The sequence below is a fragment of the Limulus polyphemus genome, unplaced genomic scaffold (assembly GCF_000517525.1).
Source record: "Limulus polyphemus unplaced genomic scaffold, Limulus_polyphemus-2.1.2 Scaffold2955, whole genome shotgun sequence".
Lineage (NCBI taxonomy): Eukaryota > Metazoa > Arthropoda > Merostomata > Xiphosura > Limulidae > Limulus > Limulus polyphemus.
Window position 1 is genome coordinate 75839 of NW_013668565.1, and position 19012 is coordinate 94850.

The 19012-nt window shown below is 39.2% G+C and overlaps 1 protein-coding gene across 3 annotated transcripts in view; it reads left to right on the forward strand.

Annotated features, from left to right (window-relative positions):
• Window positions 1–19012, forward strand: part of LOC106468301 (LIM domain kinase 1-like) — a 79905-nt gene that overhangs the window by 34632 nt on the left and 26261 nt on the right. For all 3 annotated transcript variants that reach the window (XM_013928719.2, XM_022396640.1, XM_022396641.1), the window contains one exon: window positions 216–443. In XM_013928719.2, the coding sequence (XP_013784173.1) occupies window positions 216–443 (228 nt within the window). The remainder of the gene's footprint in view (window positions 1–215; window positions 444–19012) is intronic.

Here is a 19012-nt window from a genome sequence, read left to right on the forward strand (position 1 = left end):
TTAGTATAGTAGTAGTCGTCTACGTACACAAATAAGAAAATAAGTAAGTAATAATACTACTACCTACCTCGTTGTACGTATTAGTTATACTACCTTACTTAGTAGTAGTAAGTAAGTTTAGTTATATATATATATATATATATATATATATATTGTACATTAAGACTTGGTGTATGCATGTATTGCTTTGAATATTGTTTACTTATAAATCACAGGATAGGACTGTAGTGGTAGCAGATTTTGGCTTAGCAAGGATCATCTCGGACCACCACCACTCTTATTCCTCCAGAAAATATGGGAAACGAAACTCATCAAAAAAGTATGAGCGAAAGAAACGCTATACAGTAGTTGGGAATCCCTACTGGATGGCACCAGAAATGATGAAAGGAAAGAAATATGATGAAAAAGTTGACATTTTTTCCTTTGGAATTGTTCTGTGTGAAGTAAGTCTTTTTCTATTTTTAGTAACTTAAACATAAAAAATGAGATGTTACTAACATGTTTACCTGCTCAGCTATAAATGTTTTATAGTATGTTTTATTAATTCCTTTACAATATTATTTTTCTCATAATAAAATTTTGAAACATTTTAATCTCTTTAAAGAAGTATGATTTTAAATTAAGCTGTCTGACGAGTATTTGAGTGTGTGATATTATTAGTTGTCAAAAACAAGTAAGTTCCAAAATTCTGCTGACACTTATAACTATTACTTGATCCCCTGGGTTTCTTCTTTGCCCATCTAAGCATTGGTCTGACTTTTTCTCGCTTGCTTCAGTCTTTTATACCCCACTCAATTGCTCTTGGCAATATTTTCTTGTGATACTCTCCACCAGTGTTTGTGCGACCTCTATCCTGGTACTGTATATAAGCACCTTATTCAGATAATTTTATTACTTTTTCTTAAGAAAGCATCACTAATGCATCATCTAGTTGATTTTCGTAATAATAATAATTCAAATAACAAAATTTTTTTCTTCTTATTGGCAAGAGGATTACAGTATCAATTCCAAGATTATTATTTCTGGCATGGAGGCAAATTGGGTCTGGGTCACTCTCTGTTGAGACTGTCAATGATTTTTATTCATAATGAGGTGGAAACAAATATTCAGATCTGTGGTGGTCTTCTGGGGGTGGGGGGGCTCTGAGGCTACAATTGATTGAGGGCAATCCTTGACGTTTGATAGAGACTTTAGATTTGCTTTTTCCTGTGCCTTCTTTTAGTCTGTTAGATTTTCACCCCACCCCCCTGTGGGACAATGGTAATTTTACGAGCTCTCAGTGCGGGTGTCCAGGGTTCGTTTCCATAGGGTGGATGCTGCACATGGCTCGAAGTTGCTTACTTGACCTCAAAAAATGCTGTTCCTATCACTGGTAATCAACACAGTCTTTATATGGCCTATGAAAAACGAAAAGATAAGTTGCCTTTGATTTGTTTTTCTTCTGTTGTTTATTTGAGTGTGTGATGTTTTGGGCTTTTTCCCAGTTGCTTTTGAGTCTGCAACTTACTTGATGGCTGAAAAGTCTGGGAGCGAATTTTTAGTTTTATGCTGGAAGGTTTACTTCTTAATTACATGAAGGCCTTACCTGATAAGTTGTTTGAACTTCATGATTTAGCCTACCATGACCAGGTGGAGGCATTTTTCTGACTCTCAAATAATACATTTGCTCCTCGAATTATGGGGTTCTAAGGCAGAGTTTATAGTTCACTTATATAGGTCTATGTCCCCTGATGGGACAAAGTAACTCTACAGATTTGCAACTCACATTCAGATTTTTGTTTCCTTTCACTTCATTTTGTTAAAATACTATCAGGATCACCAGCTTTGTTAATGAGCTGGATCCCTTGTTATCATGCATGATTGGTTCAATTATTGACTTCTACATTCCTCCCGGTTGTTGTTGGAGTGTCATATTTCATCAGCTCTTACAGGGGGTCATAATTTCACCCCTATTCATGAGTCCCAACCCCCGACATCAGCTGCTTGGTATATTGATACTCAGAATAGATTCTGCTTATATCCGAGGTTTCCACTTTTTAGTTGGATCACCAGCAGTGTTGGTGATTATTGTATACCTTCAGGGTATGTGGGAGATAAGTTACAAGAACTTCTGGACGTGTGGTAACCTTAACCACGGGTCCAGGAGCTCTGCAGGTCCTTGGGTCACATTTTGTCATTCAATTCACATCTTTCCCACTTTTTTCCACCCAACCTGTAGGGTTTCCATCTCCCACAGTTCATCAGGATTTGGAACTTATTTCTAGGGTTATCTGAGTTTGGTTGGTTCGGGGGTAGGGAGAGAGTCAGTGTAGTTCTTCTGAGTTTTTATTCCTGTCTGTTGTTGGGCCTATGCAGACTGGAGAAATATCCTTGTCTATATCAATGTCTATATTCTCCAAGGTTCACAAGTTACTCATTCCTTAATCTGTGTTGATTTTTTTTTACTGGGATTATAGATGTCCAACTTGGTTGGGGTCAGCTCCTACCTACATTTTCCCATAGAGGTGGAGTCCCACCACTCTTAGCATTTGTGGTTCACAAGGGTCAGGTACTGCAGTTCCAGGTTTTTCCCTTTGGACTTGCATATGCTTCACATGGGTTCTGCTGTATTTAACGAGTTTTTTTTTCTTTCTCCCCCTCTTCCTTCTATCATACTGTATGTGCACCATTCCTTGGATGACTGGTTACTGTTGGCACTATCTTGTTAATTGTTAAACCTTAATATACTGATTCTCATTTCAGATACAACCCAGGCAGGCTTCCCATTTGGACTACAGCATCTGTTCTTGCTCCAATTCAATATATCATCAGTCTGGGTATTGTTTATTTTTCATTGCATCTCTCAGTCGGGCTCAGCTGTCTCCCATCCTGCTCAATGTTATAGAATAGGATGCTAGACTCTTACTCCTCTCTCCTTCTCCCATTGCATGGATGGTTCTTTCTCTTTTGGGAATGTTGGCATCACTTGAATCCTTTGTTCCTTTCAGATATGAACACAAGCAATCTTTTTATTGGTCTTTAAGTGATCAAGGATCATACACATCTGTTTACTGGTTTCCCCAATTTCTTTAGTCGGGATCATTATTTGATCTCGAGGAGTTGTTAAGTTGGGACACTACTACGATTTGGGCTCCTCTACTGCCACCTTGTCCAGAGTTTCATTCACTTCACAAATGCCTTGCTTCAGGGATGGGATGCATATACCAACAGTCAGGAATTCCAGAGTCTATGCATGGATGATGAGGATTTCCTACACAGTGTTTGCATCCTTCTTGCTCTTCAACTAGCAAAGCCTCCTGGTCTGGGCTTCTTAAGGGGTAAATCATCAGGCTTCACTTGGACTATTTTGTGGTGGTGTCTTATGTTTCTTGTCATGGAGGCATGTGGCTTAGAGCTTATTTTTGAATTTTGTACTTCCTTTCTCAGGATTAGTCTCATCTTATCACCCTTCTAGCTTGTCATGTTCCACGGGTGATGGTAGCTGGTCCTTTGTCTCAATTCATACAGATTCTCTCGAAGAATAAATGTTGCATCATGAGGAATCTGTTGGATTGACTTTCATTTTGTAACTCTAATAGGTGGGTTGGCCTCTTATTGGATCACCCAACTACTGGCAATTCGATCTCCAGTATCTCATCTTTGGGCTTTGGCAGTATCTACTTTCTGTCTGTACAGGATGGGATTACCAGTCTAAACCTTCTCTCCATTTCATATGTTACCCAGGGTAAGAAATATGATTTGTTTCAACCCATTGTCAAATCCTGTTGATAGCACTAGATTGGCTGCTACACCCGGGTTTCTGCTTCTGCAGTCCTTTCCAGTGTGTCTAACTCTTTCACTTCTTTTTAGGCTCTCGCTGTGGAATCGGCCATGATCTGATATGATACGCCTGGCTATCCAGAAGTTCATGTTTCTGGCATAGAAGTTGTGCTGTCTTTCATATGGCATTGGGGTTTGACTCTTTCAACATCGGTTCAGTCTATTTCACTGACCACACCACCTCTTTGTAGCTTTTATATTACTAACTTTTAATATAGTATGATATCTTCAGAAAATTTGTCAGTCTCTCAGTAAACGTAAGTCACAAAAAATAAGATTTTTTTGTGAAGTATTTTAAATAAACTAAAAAAAAAATTTGTCCATGAATATATCGAGTAGTTGTTTTTAATTGTCCATGTGCAAAGTGATTTTCATGTTGAGATTAAAAATACTTTTCATCTCAGAAATCTTGGATTTGATTTGTGAAATCTTTAAAACCTCTTTATTACATTTCAAATATTTGTTTTCAATAAAACTATATTTTGTCTGTTATTTTTTCTACTCTAACTCTATACAGTGTTGGTCAATTTGACCGACCTTGTAGCCACCAAAAAAAATCTAACTAATCCAAATTGTAACATGAAACTACATTCATTTACAATAAGTGGCATTATACATCTATTTATAACTAAGTTTTATTGTTTTATTGTCCTTTGAACTTTGTCTAATTACTATTCACACCATTATAAGTTGTAAATCACTTGGGGAATGTAGAGGTCATGTTACACTGTCGAATTACATTACCCATGAGCTGTTCTCGTGTGTGCTTTGTGAAACATTGTTATTATATTATTATTATTTATTTTACCTAATCTAACCTAAAGAGATAGCTATTTTTACATTTTACATTTTTAATAATAAATAAAGAATAAACATAAAAAACAAGAATAAAGTACTTAACTGAATCTTCTTTTTTCTTGCTATTGATTGTCGATGACACTTAACTCAACCCCTCGATGTGGATTCCTGTACGTGGTGAGGGGACCTCCCAGGGAAGGTTCTGTATTTTCAGTTACTTCCTCTGGGATCTAAACATCCACCCACGTGTTTGCCATGCGTGGCGACCTGTGAAGAGGAGGAGAGGATCCTGGTGGTTGAGTGGTGTTTGGGGCACTGCAACACACCACTTTGGCCTTGAATTCCTGTAGACAGGTGACCTTGGGGTGGCCTCCCCAGGGTCAATCGGCTGGTACACTCGGGCTAGGGTCAACTGAGTACTAGTGTTGGGCGTTCTCAGTGGGTGTTGTGGACATCGTGTCTGATGTTGGTGTTTGGGTATAGTGCTCACGAAACCCTGGCTTTGCTGCAGTGTTTGACATTGTAGTGCATCCCCTCGTAGGACTCCATGGTGGGTGTGGACAGTGGGTACTGAATCTTTCTCCTTTATTATGGATCCCCCAAATCCAAATAAAAAAAAAGAAAAACTCTGCTAATTGGTAAACGTCAGTCAAGAAGCTATGTTCTGTGGATATCTTGGTGGAAACATCAACACCAAAACACAGTGAACTCCTCCTGAATTCAAAGACCATTGGGGATATACCCATTGAGGCTACTCCCCATGCTTTTTTGAATTCCTCAAGAGGAGTTATTGTCGAGAGGGACTTGAAGACCATCTCTAAGTCAGAGATCCTTGCTGGTTTCTCCAGCCAAGGAGTTTCAGCAGTTTGAAGGATCTCCACTCGTCAAGATGGAATTATGGTACCAATCTGTGTTCTTATTTTGACGTTTTCATCACCACATTCACCTGCCACTGTTAAGGCGGATTATTTGAACTGTAAGGTATGGCTGTATATTCCTAACCCTCTCCGATGTTTTCAGTGCCAGCGGTTCAGTCATTCAAAGTCATCTTGTCATGGTTCTGTGACGTGTGCTTATTGTGGTGCCAAGAACCACAATGCTTAGGAGTGCTAATTGTACCCTCACTGTGTTGATTGTAGTGGTTCCTACTACTGGCCATCTTTCACCTCTCTCTCCAAACTTGATCCTGCCTTTGTCTGTCTGACATCAATAGATGACTATGTGGTTGCAGTGACTGACTATATCGCCCAGACGGCTTCTCATTTTATTCCTAAGACCTTGACACATTTTCCATTGTATCCTCGTCTATGGTGGACTCCCGCCTGTCAGGAGGCACAGAAGGCTTAAAAATGGGCATGGGATACCTTCTGATGGTATCCCTCTCTTTTTAACTGCATAGTTTATCAGTGGGCTCGTGCCCACACTCGGCAGGTTCGACGTCAAAGCCAAAAGGAGTCTTGGATTAAGTTCACTACACGCATCTCTTCTACCACCAGTTCCAAAACTGTATGGGACAAGATTTGGAAAGTCACTGGGAGGTATGTTTCCCATGCCTTTTCCATCTTGCTCTCCAATGGCCAAGAACTTGCTGATGCTCTCCGCCACAGCTTTTCTCGTGCTTCTAGCACTTCTGTTTTTTCTCCTGCCTTCTTGGCCATCAAGTCTCGGGAAGAGTGATCGCTTTTCTTTTCTTTTGGGCCGATCATCTCTATGACTATAATCACCCCTTTTTTCTGGTAAAACTCAAACTTGCTCTTCATTGGTCGGACCTGATGATGTTCATTATGGGATGCTGTGCCATCTCTCTCCTGCCTCTCTTGCTATTCTTCCGGTTATTTCTAACCGGATCTGGCAAGAGTATGTTTTCTTGATGTTTAGAGCCAGGCTATTGTCCTCCCTTTCTCTAAACCTGGGAAGGATCATCCCATCATCCTATCACTTTGACTAGTTGTCTTTGTAAGGTCACAGAGAGGATGGTTAATGCTAGTCTTGTTTGGTTCCTCGAATCGAACACACTCCTCTTGCCCACCCAGTGTGGGTTCCATCGACAGCGCTCCACCGCGGACCATCTGATTCGACTTGAAACGTCGATCAGGGAAAAACAAGGTGTTCTCTTTGAGAAAGGCCTGTGTTCTTCGATCTCGAGAAGGCTTATGACACTACGTGGAGGTACGGAATTTTGCAGGACCTCCACTCCTGTGGTTTGTGTGGCCATTTACCCATTTTTATCCACAAATTTTTACAGAACAGGCTATTCCAAGTCCGTGTGGGTTCCACTCTTTCCCGTTCTTTCCCACAAGAACTTGGAGTCCCTCAGGGCTGTGTCTTGAGTTTCACACTTTTTAGTGTTAAAATTAATGCCATCACTAATAATCTTCCTCCGACTGTTGCAAATGGGCTCTATGTCGACGACTTCCACATCTTGTGTCAGTCGTCGAACATGAGGTTTATTGAGTGGCAGCTTCAGACTGCCCTCAATTGGTTGTTGACATGGACCACTGCAAATGCTTTTTAATATTCTTTTTCCAAAACCGTTTGCATGCATTTTTGCCGCCAATTGCGTCTCAACCCGATCCCGAGCTCCGTCACGGCGATATAGTTATTTGTGTGGTCCCTGAGGTAAAGTTCTTGGGGCTTTTCTTTGGCCATAAGCTTAGATTCATTCTGCACATCAAGCAGTTATGTGTCAAGTGTGCAAGGGTTCTGAACATGCTCCGTGTCCTCTCTTCCAGCTCTTGGGGAGCGGATCGATATTCTATGCTTAGGATTTATCATGCTTTGATTCGATCCAAACTGGACTATGGGTCTTTGGTCTATGGTTCCACCAGGACCTCGGCCCTGAAGATGCTGGACCCCATTCACCATCTGGGGCTTCGGCTCTGCACCGGTGCTTTTCACACTTTTCCAGTCCAGAGTTTGTAAACTGAGTCCCACGAACCTTCTCTTCACCTCCGTCGTTTACAACTTTCTCTACAATAGGCTACTAAGCTTCGATCCTTACCACGGCATCTCACCTGGGATTGTGTTTTTCTTCCTCGGTGGGCAATGCTCTTTCAGAACAGACGGTCTGCTATTCCTCCATTTGGCCTTCGTATCTGGGCATTACTGGCTGAATTGGGTCTGACATTGGATGACATTGCTGTCCCCAATGATCAGCTCATTCCACCATGGCTTATTACCATCCCATTCTGTGACCTTTCCTTGAGTCATCTGGGGAAGGCGGATACTCCCGATTGGAAGTATCGTCTTCTTTTTACTGAACATCTTTCGAACCATTGCTATCTTCCCATTTACACGGATGGTTCGAAATCATGTGACTCTGTAGGTTCTGCCATGGTTTGCTGTGGCTCGGTAGTTGCTCGCAAGGATCTCATCTAAAGTTTCTGTGTTCACTGCCGAGTTATATGCCATTTCTCTTACCCTGGATCATGTAGAAGCTATGCAGTACAGTAATTGTACTATTTACACTGATTCTCTTAGCTCTCTACTGGCCCTGGAATAGCTTAACGTTAGTTCTCACCCTGTTCTTGTCGATATTCAACATCGATTGGCCCACTTTTCGCTATCTTTATTTCCATCCAGTTCTTCTGGATCCCTGGCCACGTCGGTATTCACCGGAATGAGCTTCCTGACACTGCAGCTAAGTCCGTCTGCTCTGGTGTCATTACGGCCGTGCCTGTCCCATACATGGACTACCGTCCTGTCTTCAAGGCGCGGCTTCGTGCCAGTTGGCAGTCGACTTGGAGTGAGCAACGCTTTTCCAGATCAAACCTTCGGTTGGTCTGTGGCCGTCTTGGTTCCGTAAGGATCGAAAGGAGGAAGTAGTCCTGGCAAGACTACGCATTGGTCATAGTTTTTAACCCATCGTTTTCTTTTATCGGATATTGACCCACCGATGTGTAGCCATTGTGACACTCAAGTCACAATAGCCCACATTTTACTGTCATGCCGTCGTTACGACCGTGAGCGACGGTATCATTTTAGACACAGTCATTTAGACAGTGTCATTGGTAATGGTGACACTGTCCGATTACATTGTATTTTTAATTTTTTACACACTATTTACACAAATATTTTTAAATGTATATAAATCTTTTATCCAAATTTTGGACATATTTTGGTTTTAACTCGCTGTATTTTTACATTTTACTCTAATTTACTTTTACTGGTGCTTTGCGCCAGAAAACACCAAACAACTAACCGAGTGTTAGGTGTCATACGATAGCTGGTGTAATGAATGTCCTTCCTAAGATTCACAAACAATTTATATTAGAGTTAGCCTTTCCGTACACAGACTGACGATTGTTACACTTTTCAAGCCTGTCCAATCATATTTTCCTTTGGTCAGTAGGATTGTTTGTTTGTTTGTTTGAAGTTAAGCACAAAGCTACACATTGGGCTATCTGTGCTCTGCCCACCACGGGTATCGAAACCCGGATTCTAGCGTTGTAAGTCCGCAGACATACCGCTGTGCTACTGGGGGGCTGGTCAGTAGGAAGCAGTGAAAGTTAGCCTAATGACAGATATACTCACTCGATTGCTGCTGTTCGTAGTATCCGGTAACAAGGTGTCTTTTAACAGCTAGTCACAGAAAGAGTCTTTGGTAAAGACGTTAACAACGTTTCAGACTCGAAGATACTCTTGTTCTTACCCTTGGTCTTGCATACTAAATTAAAATTGTTTATTTCTTAAAACAACTAATACTCGACCATTAAGATATTTTTTAAAACACATTAAATATTGCGTATTTTAAAGCAAAATGATTGTGTTTATTTCTTAGAAATTCAATAATGAAATGTGTTGTACCGCTTCCAAAGGTAAAAAAAAATCAATTTTTTCTTATCCTGAATAAAACCAAACTTAAAGGTGGACTCGAATAAGACAGAACAAAGAAATGAAATTGTAAAATTAGGAATTTTGATTGAAATCTACTATTTTTGAAACCCTTCTGTTGTTAGACTTCTTTTTTTTTACACGTAAAGTAGTAACGAAAGTAACCTGAAGATTCATGACAAAATAAGGCTTAACTTCTGGGATTTTTATAATTAAAAAAAAAATAGTTCCATTTTGAAATGCGTGCATCGTTCCAGTCGAATAACATAAAATATTTTCCACGCAATATTTGAAAAATACGAAGGCTATATATAGTCTTTGGAACTGTGAAGAAAAAAATAATATTTTAAACACCTTAAAAAGTGCGTATTTTAACCAAGAAAATACTACATCTCTCTATTTAAAAAGGTAAAGCGACTACACGACACGTCAAATTATTACTCTTTAACCTAATAAGTGATGTATAATTCACATGTGTATGTAGTCTTTTTATTATGTATCCTTAAGATCCTGATCAGTCGGAAACCCACCCAAAATCAATTTCAGAATCGTGTTTTGCGCGGGAAAACAGAAGCTGTGAAATGTGTTTAGATTGTGATTCTCCTGCCATATTCACAGCAAACCATTGCATGTTATCCCCCAAAGTAGACGTGGAATATTGCAAGAGATCCAAAAGCCAGTAAAAAAAAAAAAAGAGAAGAGGCAGAAAAAGATGTTCTTATCAAAATGTGTGCTGAAGAGTGTTTTGTTACAAGATTTAGACACTGAGATTGAAGACTTATTAGAAGAAAACTAGAAACATGCATATTCTCACTAATTATGTATTGAAATTAATTAATAACGTCATTGGAACTAAAATAACTAATATTTGCTGAAATCAAATCATTCGGGATGTAGCGATCGTTTTCGCCTATTTCTCCACGACCAGAAAATATTTTTTTAAGTTCTGAAAGCTGCTCTCACCCTTTTCAACCATTCCGCACCTATTGCGCACTTTCGCAGTTTATTTTCATACTTAAAAAAAAAAGTGCACACGACAGCACCCAAGGTTGGTTTCTCGCTGACCCGGATCTTACTAATAACACGATTAAATTTTATAACTGTAGCATGAAACGGCTTTTCTTGTAGGATCTCAAATAATACATTCAACTTTAACAATACAGTTATGGAGACTAAGATTCCGATACTCAATATTCCCCTTTATAATTACACATTTTTAGCCAAGGCTTAGCCGCTCACAGAATGGCCGACTTTGTTTTTATTTGTTTTTTTAATAGAGTACAAACATTTAGCACATAGATCCGTCATCTCTTGACATATTTGAGATATAATTACAGTTTGGGACTCAGGAGGTCAAACCTTTTTTGGAGACAACCTGATTTTCCATAGATTTCTCATTTGGCAAAATCTCCCCCATTTCCTAGATTTATATATATTTTTTAAAGTTAAAATATTTGATCAAGAACTTTTAATATTGGTGGAATAAAATCCGAAGTCACTAACTTATTGCAATAATGGTGCCTCTGATCAAAGTAACTAACCTCCAGACTCCTAAATAATCTAGAGCAATATAACTTTGGGTTTTTTATTTCGAAAAACAAACAAAAGGGAATCCTCAATAGTCGCGCCACTTAATTCTTTTAGGCCGGATTAGAGGAAATTAATCTAAGACTTTTTCCCCCTCCTCTTATTTGCTATATTTTTTGTGAGCTAACACCAAGCGTGGGGTACGCGTATACCCGTATCGATTTTTTATTACTTATCAAGATCTCTAGCAGCCTACCCTCAAATTTAATTATTTTAGGCAGAATTATAGTAAATTAATCTACGAAGCATTGGACGTGGTCAAATATATCAATCGTGTTACTTCTCCTTTATTTATAAGTCGAATGTTTAAGCTTTTAATTTAGTTTAGATTTTGAATTCTTGATTCCGTTTTGAGTTTCCTTTGATCTAAATTCGTATTTTAAAAACCACAAGGTAAGCTTGAAGGCTTATAACGCTTAAAACATAAAAGGTACTGTATCAAAAACTTGAGCCAAACATGACATTTATTTACAAATGAAGTTACACAAGTACTTTAACATTATAGTACAATTTGTTAAAATCATAATTTTGGCTGTATCAAAGATGTATACCCATGAAGATGATTTTTCAGGACTTCAGTACATTGTAGCTGTTTGATACCTACAAGGATTATACCTGTGATGACAAGAAGGGCTCCTATTATACTAGTGACTGTAGGAGCTTCTCCTAGCACAGTTACTTGCAAAACGTAGGCAACTATAATTTCAGAAGTACCTGCAATAGAAACTCTTCCTGCTTCTTCGATGTACAACGCAGTTGTAAGCGCTGCCTGGCTCAGCAGCCCCATGCCGCCTATTAGTAAGATGTATAAAATTTCTAGCCAGTTTTCTGGGTTTTGCCAGACTCCCAAGCTCCAGGTACCCAGCAAGGTAATCAATGAAGCACAAACGGACCACCAAAATATTACTACGGTTTTCGGCACATCCTGAAGTCGCCGCATCCCCACACGTATAGTAGCTTCTCCGGTAGCAGCACCGATGGCACATAAACATCCAACGACGTGGTCATGAGAGAATCCTTGCGTAGAAAACAGGAAAGACGGAGACGCCACAAGAGCAACTCCGAGGATATTAACCAGAATAGTTGAAATTTCAAATGGTCCACACTTTTCACCAAGAAAAAAACAAGCAAGTAAACTGGTATAGATTGGTTGACTGAAGAAAATTAATGAAGCGTCGCCAATTGGCAGATAATAAAATCCAAAATAGTATAACACCAAGGAGCCAGTTCCTAAAATAGCTCTTAATGACAGAATAATTCCGTTTTGGCCAGCAAAGAACATCTTCGGCCGCGTCCAAAGCATAATAGGAATTAAAAGCACAATGTGAACTATGCATCTAAGGCCAAAAATTTCAGATGGGCCCAAGTGACGTAAAACTTTTATCAGTAAAGCATTAATTGCTCCGCAGGTACTGGCAAACATTGCTAAAAGAATGCCTATACATGGAATAGAATCAAAAAAGCCAAGTTCAGGTTTTACAGGTTGTTTTACAGGATGTTCAGCATCATCGTCTCTACACTCAGAATCGTTGTCTGGGAAATCTACCAACATCTTGATATCGGATGGAGTTTTTTCGTTTTTCAATTTTACAAGATCCACTTTCTTGGATGTATCCCATATTCCATTGTTTAGGAATCGTATCAATATCATTCGACCTATAACGTCCCACGATGTAGCTTCATAGATTTTGTTTATAGTCTACATAAACGTCGCCTCGAAAGCCAGCGTTCACTGATAGTAAATGATCTGTTGAAAGTTTGTCAAAATATGGTCAGGGATTGACCTCGTCATCTTTTGCAGAAGCTTGTTATAATTGAAATTGCAATGTTATGCAATATTGTGTAATGATAACTATCTTTCTCTTTATACTTGGCTTTGAAAGTTTAGATTCAAGCAATAGGAAAATCATTTATATAAAGTGTAAGTAACCCTCACTATAGCAGTACTAAACAATAGACTTAACTTTCCAAGGAATGTTATAGTTTACAGAGGGCAGATAGCCAATTATGTAGCTTTGTTGTAGAAACAAACAAACTCTGTCGTATGGATTGGGAAAATAATGTTCGAATATAGTTAATCTGTATCTGTAACCATATTTTTAAACATAGGCTTTAAGTGTTATTTATTTTAGTCAGTTCAAAGAGCGTTTGCTTCTTTGAATAATGATATGACGTTGATTAATTATTTTTAAAAACATTAACATAAAGAAAGGGTATATTTAGTCTAAACAAATGTTATTCTTAATAGCATATTTTCATTTCTGCTTACTTTTTTTCCCCTTATAATCTATTTACAGACAATGCGTGGAATAAAATATTTTTATACTGAAGGAACGGCTAGTGCAGATAGTCCTCGTGTAGCTTTGCACGAAACTCAAAATAAGCCAAACCAGTCTAGGTTACCTTTATCGGTTCATTTATTTTTGGCACCTTGAAGGCCACTGACCGGACTTCACATAAGAAACATTAAACAGATAGTGATCCTGTGTTATATACCCTTGTGCTTTAGTTTAAATTGTAGTGTGGTTAAATCCAGTTCTGTAGAGTGTTTATAATACTATTGTACTAAAACGGTGAATATATAATTTAGAATGATAATGAAATAGTTACGGAATTATCTTTAAAATTAATCAAAGCAGTGAAAATTCAATAATAAACTTCTTTTGTTTGTTGTCTCACTCTTTTCACGTATTCTGCCATTCCGACAGTTCTCTACATAGCTTTAAGAAAGTATCTTTCCCTCTATTGTAGACAAACCAGTAAGACCCTGTCGAATGCCTTATTTCTACAGTAGTTACTTAACTAAATGTCCTCTTGTTAATAGCGAATCCCACAACCTCACAGGTACTTTATTTGATGACAACTAATTGTTACTGATATACATTTCACTAGATACAGAGGTTGGTTGGTTGTTTGGTGCTTTATGGAGCAAAGCAGCAAGGCTATCTGCGCCAAACAACCGTTAAAAACAATGAAAGTAAATTAAAGTAAACATACAGCGAGTTAAAACCAATACAGTCGATAAAAGATTTATATAGAATTAAAAATACCTATAGTGTGTAAAAAATTAAAAATACAATCTAATCGGACAATGTCACCATTACAAATGACACTGTCCAGCGTCAGGGGTAAACTTTTAGATAAAATGTGTCTAAAATGGTACCGCCGCTCACGGTCGTAACGACGGCACGACAGTAAAAAACTATGACCAATGCGTAGCCTTGCCAGGACTACAGTGATGGCACAACCCAAGGAAACACATATGGCTACAGCCTCCAAGGGTGTATCGAGGGACACAGATAAAGAGGGCACATGCTGGTCGACCAGCAGTGCCACCCCTCCATGTACCCGCCCATCACACAGCCTGTCATTCCAGTACAAGGAAAACTGCCGAAGGGTGACTGTATCGGCAGGTTTCAGAAATGTTTCCGGTAAGGTCAGACACGCGGGATAATAGGAGTCAATTAAGGCCTTAATGTCATCGAGATTAGAACTAAAACCCCGACAGTTCCACTGTATCAAAGTGGTCATTTGTATGTAGATTTAGGAGAACAGTGTAGAGAACCCTTTGGTTTACGATCACGTCGTTTTTCTTTACTAGACCTCCATGGATCCTGCCCTTGAACGAGCGGGCAGATCTCTGTCATCAGAGTGAGAATCCAATGACTGAGGACGTGATCGAATAATCATCCTGCATTTAGGGGCCAAAGAAGGACCCGTACGGACACCAGAGGCTGGTGCCCGAGGAGGTTGACCCAGGCAGTCACTGGAAGGAACAGTGGGGACAGAGATTGGAGTAGATGTAGACTGATCAACTTTATTATCCTCGGAGGGCAGAAGACTCCGCATATAGGGTGAAAAAGACTCAGATGGAGGCACAGAAAGGTCCGTCTGCACACCCACTGTAGCAGTGGAGCGTAGTGCAGAGGCATATGTCCGCGATGTAGGAGGGAATAATAGCTTCCGAGCCTCAGGATAAGAGATGTTATTTAGAGTCTTCAAATGCTGTATCTCTTTCTCCTCCACCCACTTAGGGCAAGACCTAAAGTAGGAGGGGTGGGAACCACTACAATTAACACAGTGAGGGTCCATTTTGCACTCGTAGGAGTCATGGTCTTTGCCACCACAACGAGCACACGTCACAGAACCACGACAAGATGTCTTTGTGTGACCGAACCGCTGACACTGAAAACATCGGAGAGGGTTGGGAATATAGGGCCCTACCTTACAGTTCAAATAACTTGTCTTAATGGCAGCAGGTGGACGTGGTGATGAAAACGTCAAAATTAAAACTGAGGTCGGCACCATAATTCTATCTTGACGAGTGGAGATCCTTCGAACTGCTGAAACTCCTTGGCTGGAGAAACCAGCAAGGATTTCCGACTCGGGGATAGACATCATGTCCCTCTCAACAATAACTCCTCGTGAGGAGTTCAAGGAAGTGTGGTGAGTAACCTCAATGGGTATATCCCCAATGGCCTTTGAATTCAAGAGACGTTCATTGTGCTTAACTGTGGAAGTTTCTACTAAGATGTCTCCAGAATGGAGCTTCTTAACTGACTTTGGAGAGCCAGCAAGCCCATCTAAGCCCTTCTGAATAAAAAAGGGAGACATTTGCCCTAAAGATTTATCAGACAGTGAATGCAGGATCAAAAAAGCGAGGTACAGGTGTACTTTGTGATGGATACTGCTGTTCAGAGTCTTCTAGGCGTGGTCGTTTACCAATAAGCAGATTTTTAAAATTTATTTTATTTGGAATGGGGGAATCCATAATTAAAGAGAGTGATTCAGTGCGCACTGACCCCACCCGCCATAGAGTCCTACGAGGGGATGCACTACAATGTCAAACAAGGACACTGCAGCAACGCCAGGGTTTCGTGAGCACTATACCCAAACACCAGTATCAGACACGATGTCTGTTTAGATCCCAGAGAAAGTAACTGGAAATACAGTACCTTCCCTGGGAGGTCCCCTCACCACGTACAGGAATCCACGTGGAAGGGGGATACAGAAGGTTAATTGAATATAATAATAATAATGTAGTGGAATGCCTCGACAAACAAGCCTTTCTCTCATGATTAATACATATGGAATCTATGTATTCGGTTCGTGGCGAATTCTTGACCGCTCGACACTTCAGTGCTGCCAAAAATAGCTTATGGTTGGAGGATTATGTCGCTGAAGAAAGGTATTTGTCTGGCGATATAATTTAGGCTAAATGACACAGTATTTTAAGAATAAAGTTTCCTAAGCTTTCCATGTAAGTAAACAAAATTTCTACGCAGTTCGCTTAGGACAGACAGCTTGTACTCTGAAACTACATTTTAAACCATATAATAGCAATGGCTTCATCTACAAATGGAAGGCTATGGTTGCGAAAAACAACAATTCAATCCTAAACGCCATTTCACTGAAGTATGGCCTATGCCCTACAACAGCTTAATATGTAATAAACAAGTTTCAGAGTGGAGATTCAGAAAAAAAAACAAAAAAAAAACTCCAAGCTTCCATTCATCTCTCGAAATCGGCGGCTATTATCATCAATGCTCCCCCCTCCCCCAGTGGCACAGCAGTATGTCTGCGGACTTACAACGGTAGGAACCGGGTTTCGCTACCCGATGTGGGCAGAGCACAGATAGCCCTTTAAGTATCTCTGTGTTTAAATACAAACAAACAAAATTATCATCACAAAGATCTTCGAAAAAATTGATTTAGCAGTGTAAGACTAGAAGGAAGACAGCTAGTCATCACCACCCAGCGCCAACTCTTGGATTAGTCTTTTACCAACGAATATTGGGATTGACGACTGAAAGGGCGAGCATGTTTGTTGTGACTCCCGGCCTTCTGATTGCGAATCAAGTGCCTTAACCACCTAGCCATAACCTTGACTGTAGATAACTAGAAATGTGCGAAGTTCCTAATATTATGGTTGCAGTTAGGTAAACAATTTTCAGAACAAGTTATTAAATAGGAAAATAACTTTAAAAAAATCCAAAGTGAATATTAAAACAAACATTAAGCAATATTGCGGATGGGATGGAATAATTGTTTATACAAAATAATTAAATATAATTTAAAAACACATTAGCACACTTACACAACGATTTATCGTCATATGTATTCCATGAGGAAGATTAACTTCTAGCTCATAGCTTGTACAAACCTCTGCCCCACATACATATAAAAAATTATTGTTTAAGCGTGAAGCTGCACAATGGGCTAGATATACTGTGCCCTCTGTAAAGTTTGTTAAGACTCGGAGCTTACTGCTGATCTACTAGTAAGGAGAGGGGCATGTTTTTACGATCCATTCTTTTGTGTTTAATATATATTGTGATGTATTGTATATAAACATTTAATTGCACACATAACGTTACAAATCGTTGTATTGTTACATTGATTTTGTTTTACCATATGGTTATCATTACTTTATGTAAAGAATCATTGTGTCTGTCTCATCCCAATCTCGCTAGCAGTCTTACTCTCAGATGATATTTTAACGATACTTAATTAATTATATAAAAGGGTCTTGTGTTTGCTGAATCTAATATCAAGACACTAATGTATCGTGCGGCCAACACAACATGCAGGACACACTGTGTGTTATTAAGAGGAGTGTTACTTTAGGAAGATTCCACTTTTTGTAGCTCGGACTGTGGTTATCCAAACTATCGCATATGTTTAGTGGATATGCTCTACTGGGCCCTCACTTCACATACCAACTTTCAAAACAATCCATTAAGAAATACACGAGATATCCAATATCCAATTTTGATTGAATTTCTTTCTACTTTTAGTTGAGGCACAGTGGCTCGCATAATGGCTCCGAGTTTATCAAGTACCGACGGTTTCAAGTATCAATTATAGAATCTTTCAGCTCATAGCTCCATTACCTTTTGATCGACTTGAGATATCATTACAGTGTTGTATTCAGGAAGACAAACTCTTTCGATTGATGTATTTGGCCATGCCCAAAGTCTCGGATTAATTAATTCTAATCCTGGCTAAAAGAATTTCAATTTGAGAGTAGGCTGGTAGAGATCCTAATGATCCGATTCGGTATATCCGCGCCATACAATTGGTGTTGCTTGCACACAAATATATAGCTAATAAAAAAAAGTAATAGATTAATTTACTTTAATCCCGCCTAAAATAATTACAAGTGTTGCGGCTATTGAGGATTTCCTCTTGTTTTTTTCTTCGCACGAAAATGCGGAACTTTACATACGATTAATATTAACTATTCATTTTTAAGCACAAATTCACTAAATTTTATTAAATTCTTCTAATTAAAGAGCGTTTAGAGTCACGTGATATTAGCTTAAGCAATTAATGTAAACAATGATGCTTGATACAGCTGGACCGAGTGTATGCGGGTGATGACAAGAAACTGTTAATCTAGTTTCCATGGTCGTTAAAAAGTTAATGTCGCTGAGAAAACGTGAACAACTTGAATATCAAAACATCTATTAAATGAGATAATCTCCATTCTTATCGATGATGCTTTTCCATCTTACAGTTACGTTGTTAATGCCCTGATTAAAGAAATAACTTGGCTTTGAAGCAAGAAATACATGTCGATGTCCTCTTTAACACCTTCCACATTTGCATAAGTTTTCCCATTCATATGGTGTTGCAGTAAACGAAAAAGATGGTAATCTAATGGTTCCATAGCTGGAGAATATGGTGGTGGGGTGAACTTCCCAACCCAACTTCATAATCTTGTGTTGCACCAAACGTGCCTCATGTGAACTTGCATCATCGTGGATAAGAAGAAGAACACCTTTCCGATTGATGAGTGAACGGCGTTTCTGATGAAGGGCTTGATTTAGACGTTCCAGTTGCTGACTATAGATCTCTGCATTGACAGTTCACTGTGTATTGAGTAATTCGGCATGAATTACTCATTTGATGTCCCACCAAATGCAAACCATCACTTTCTATGGATGGAGTCCCGGTTTTGGGGTCGGAAGTG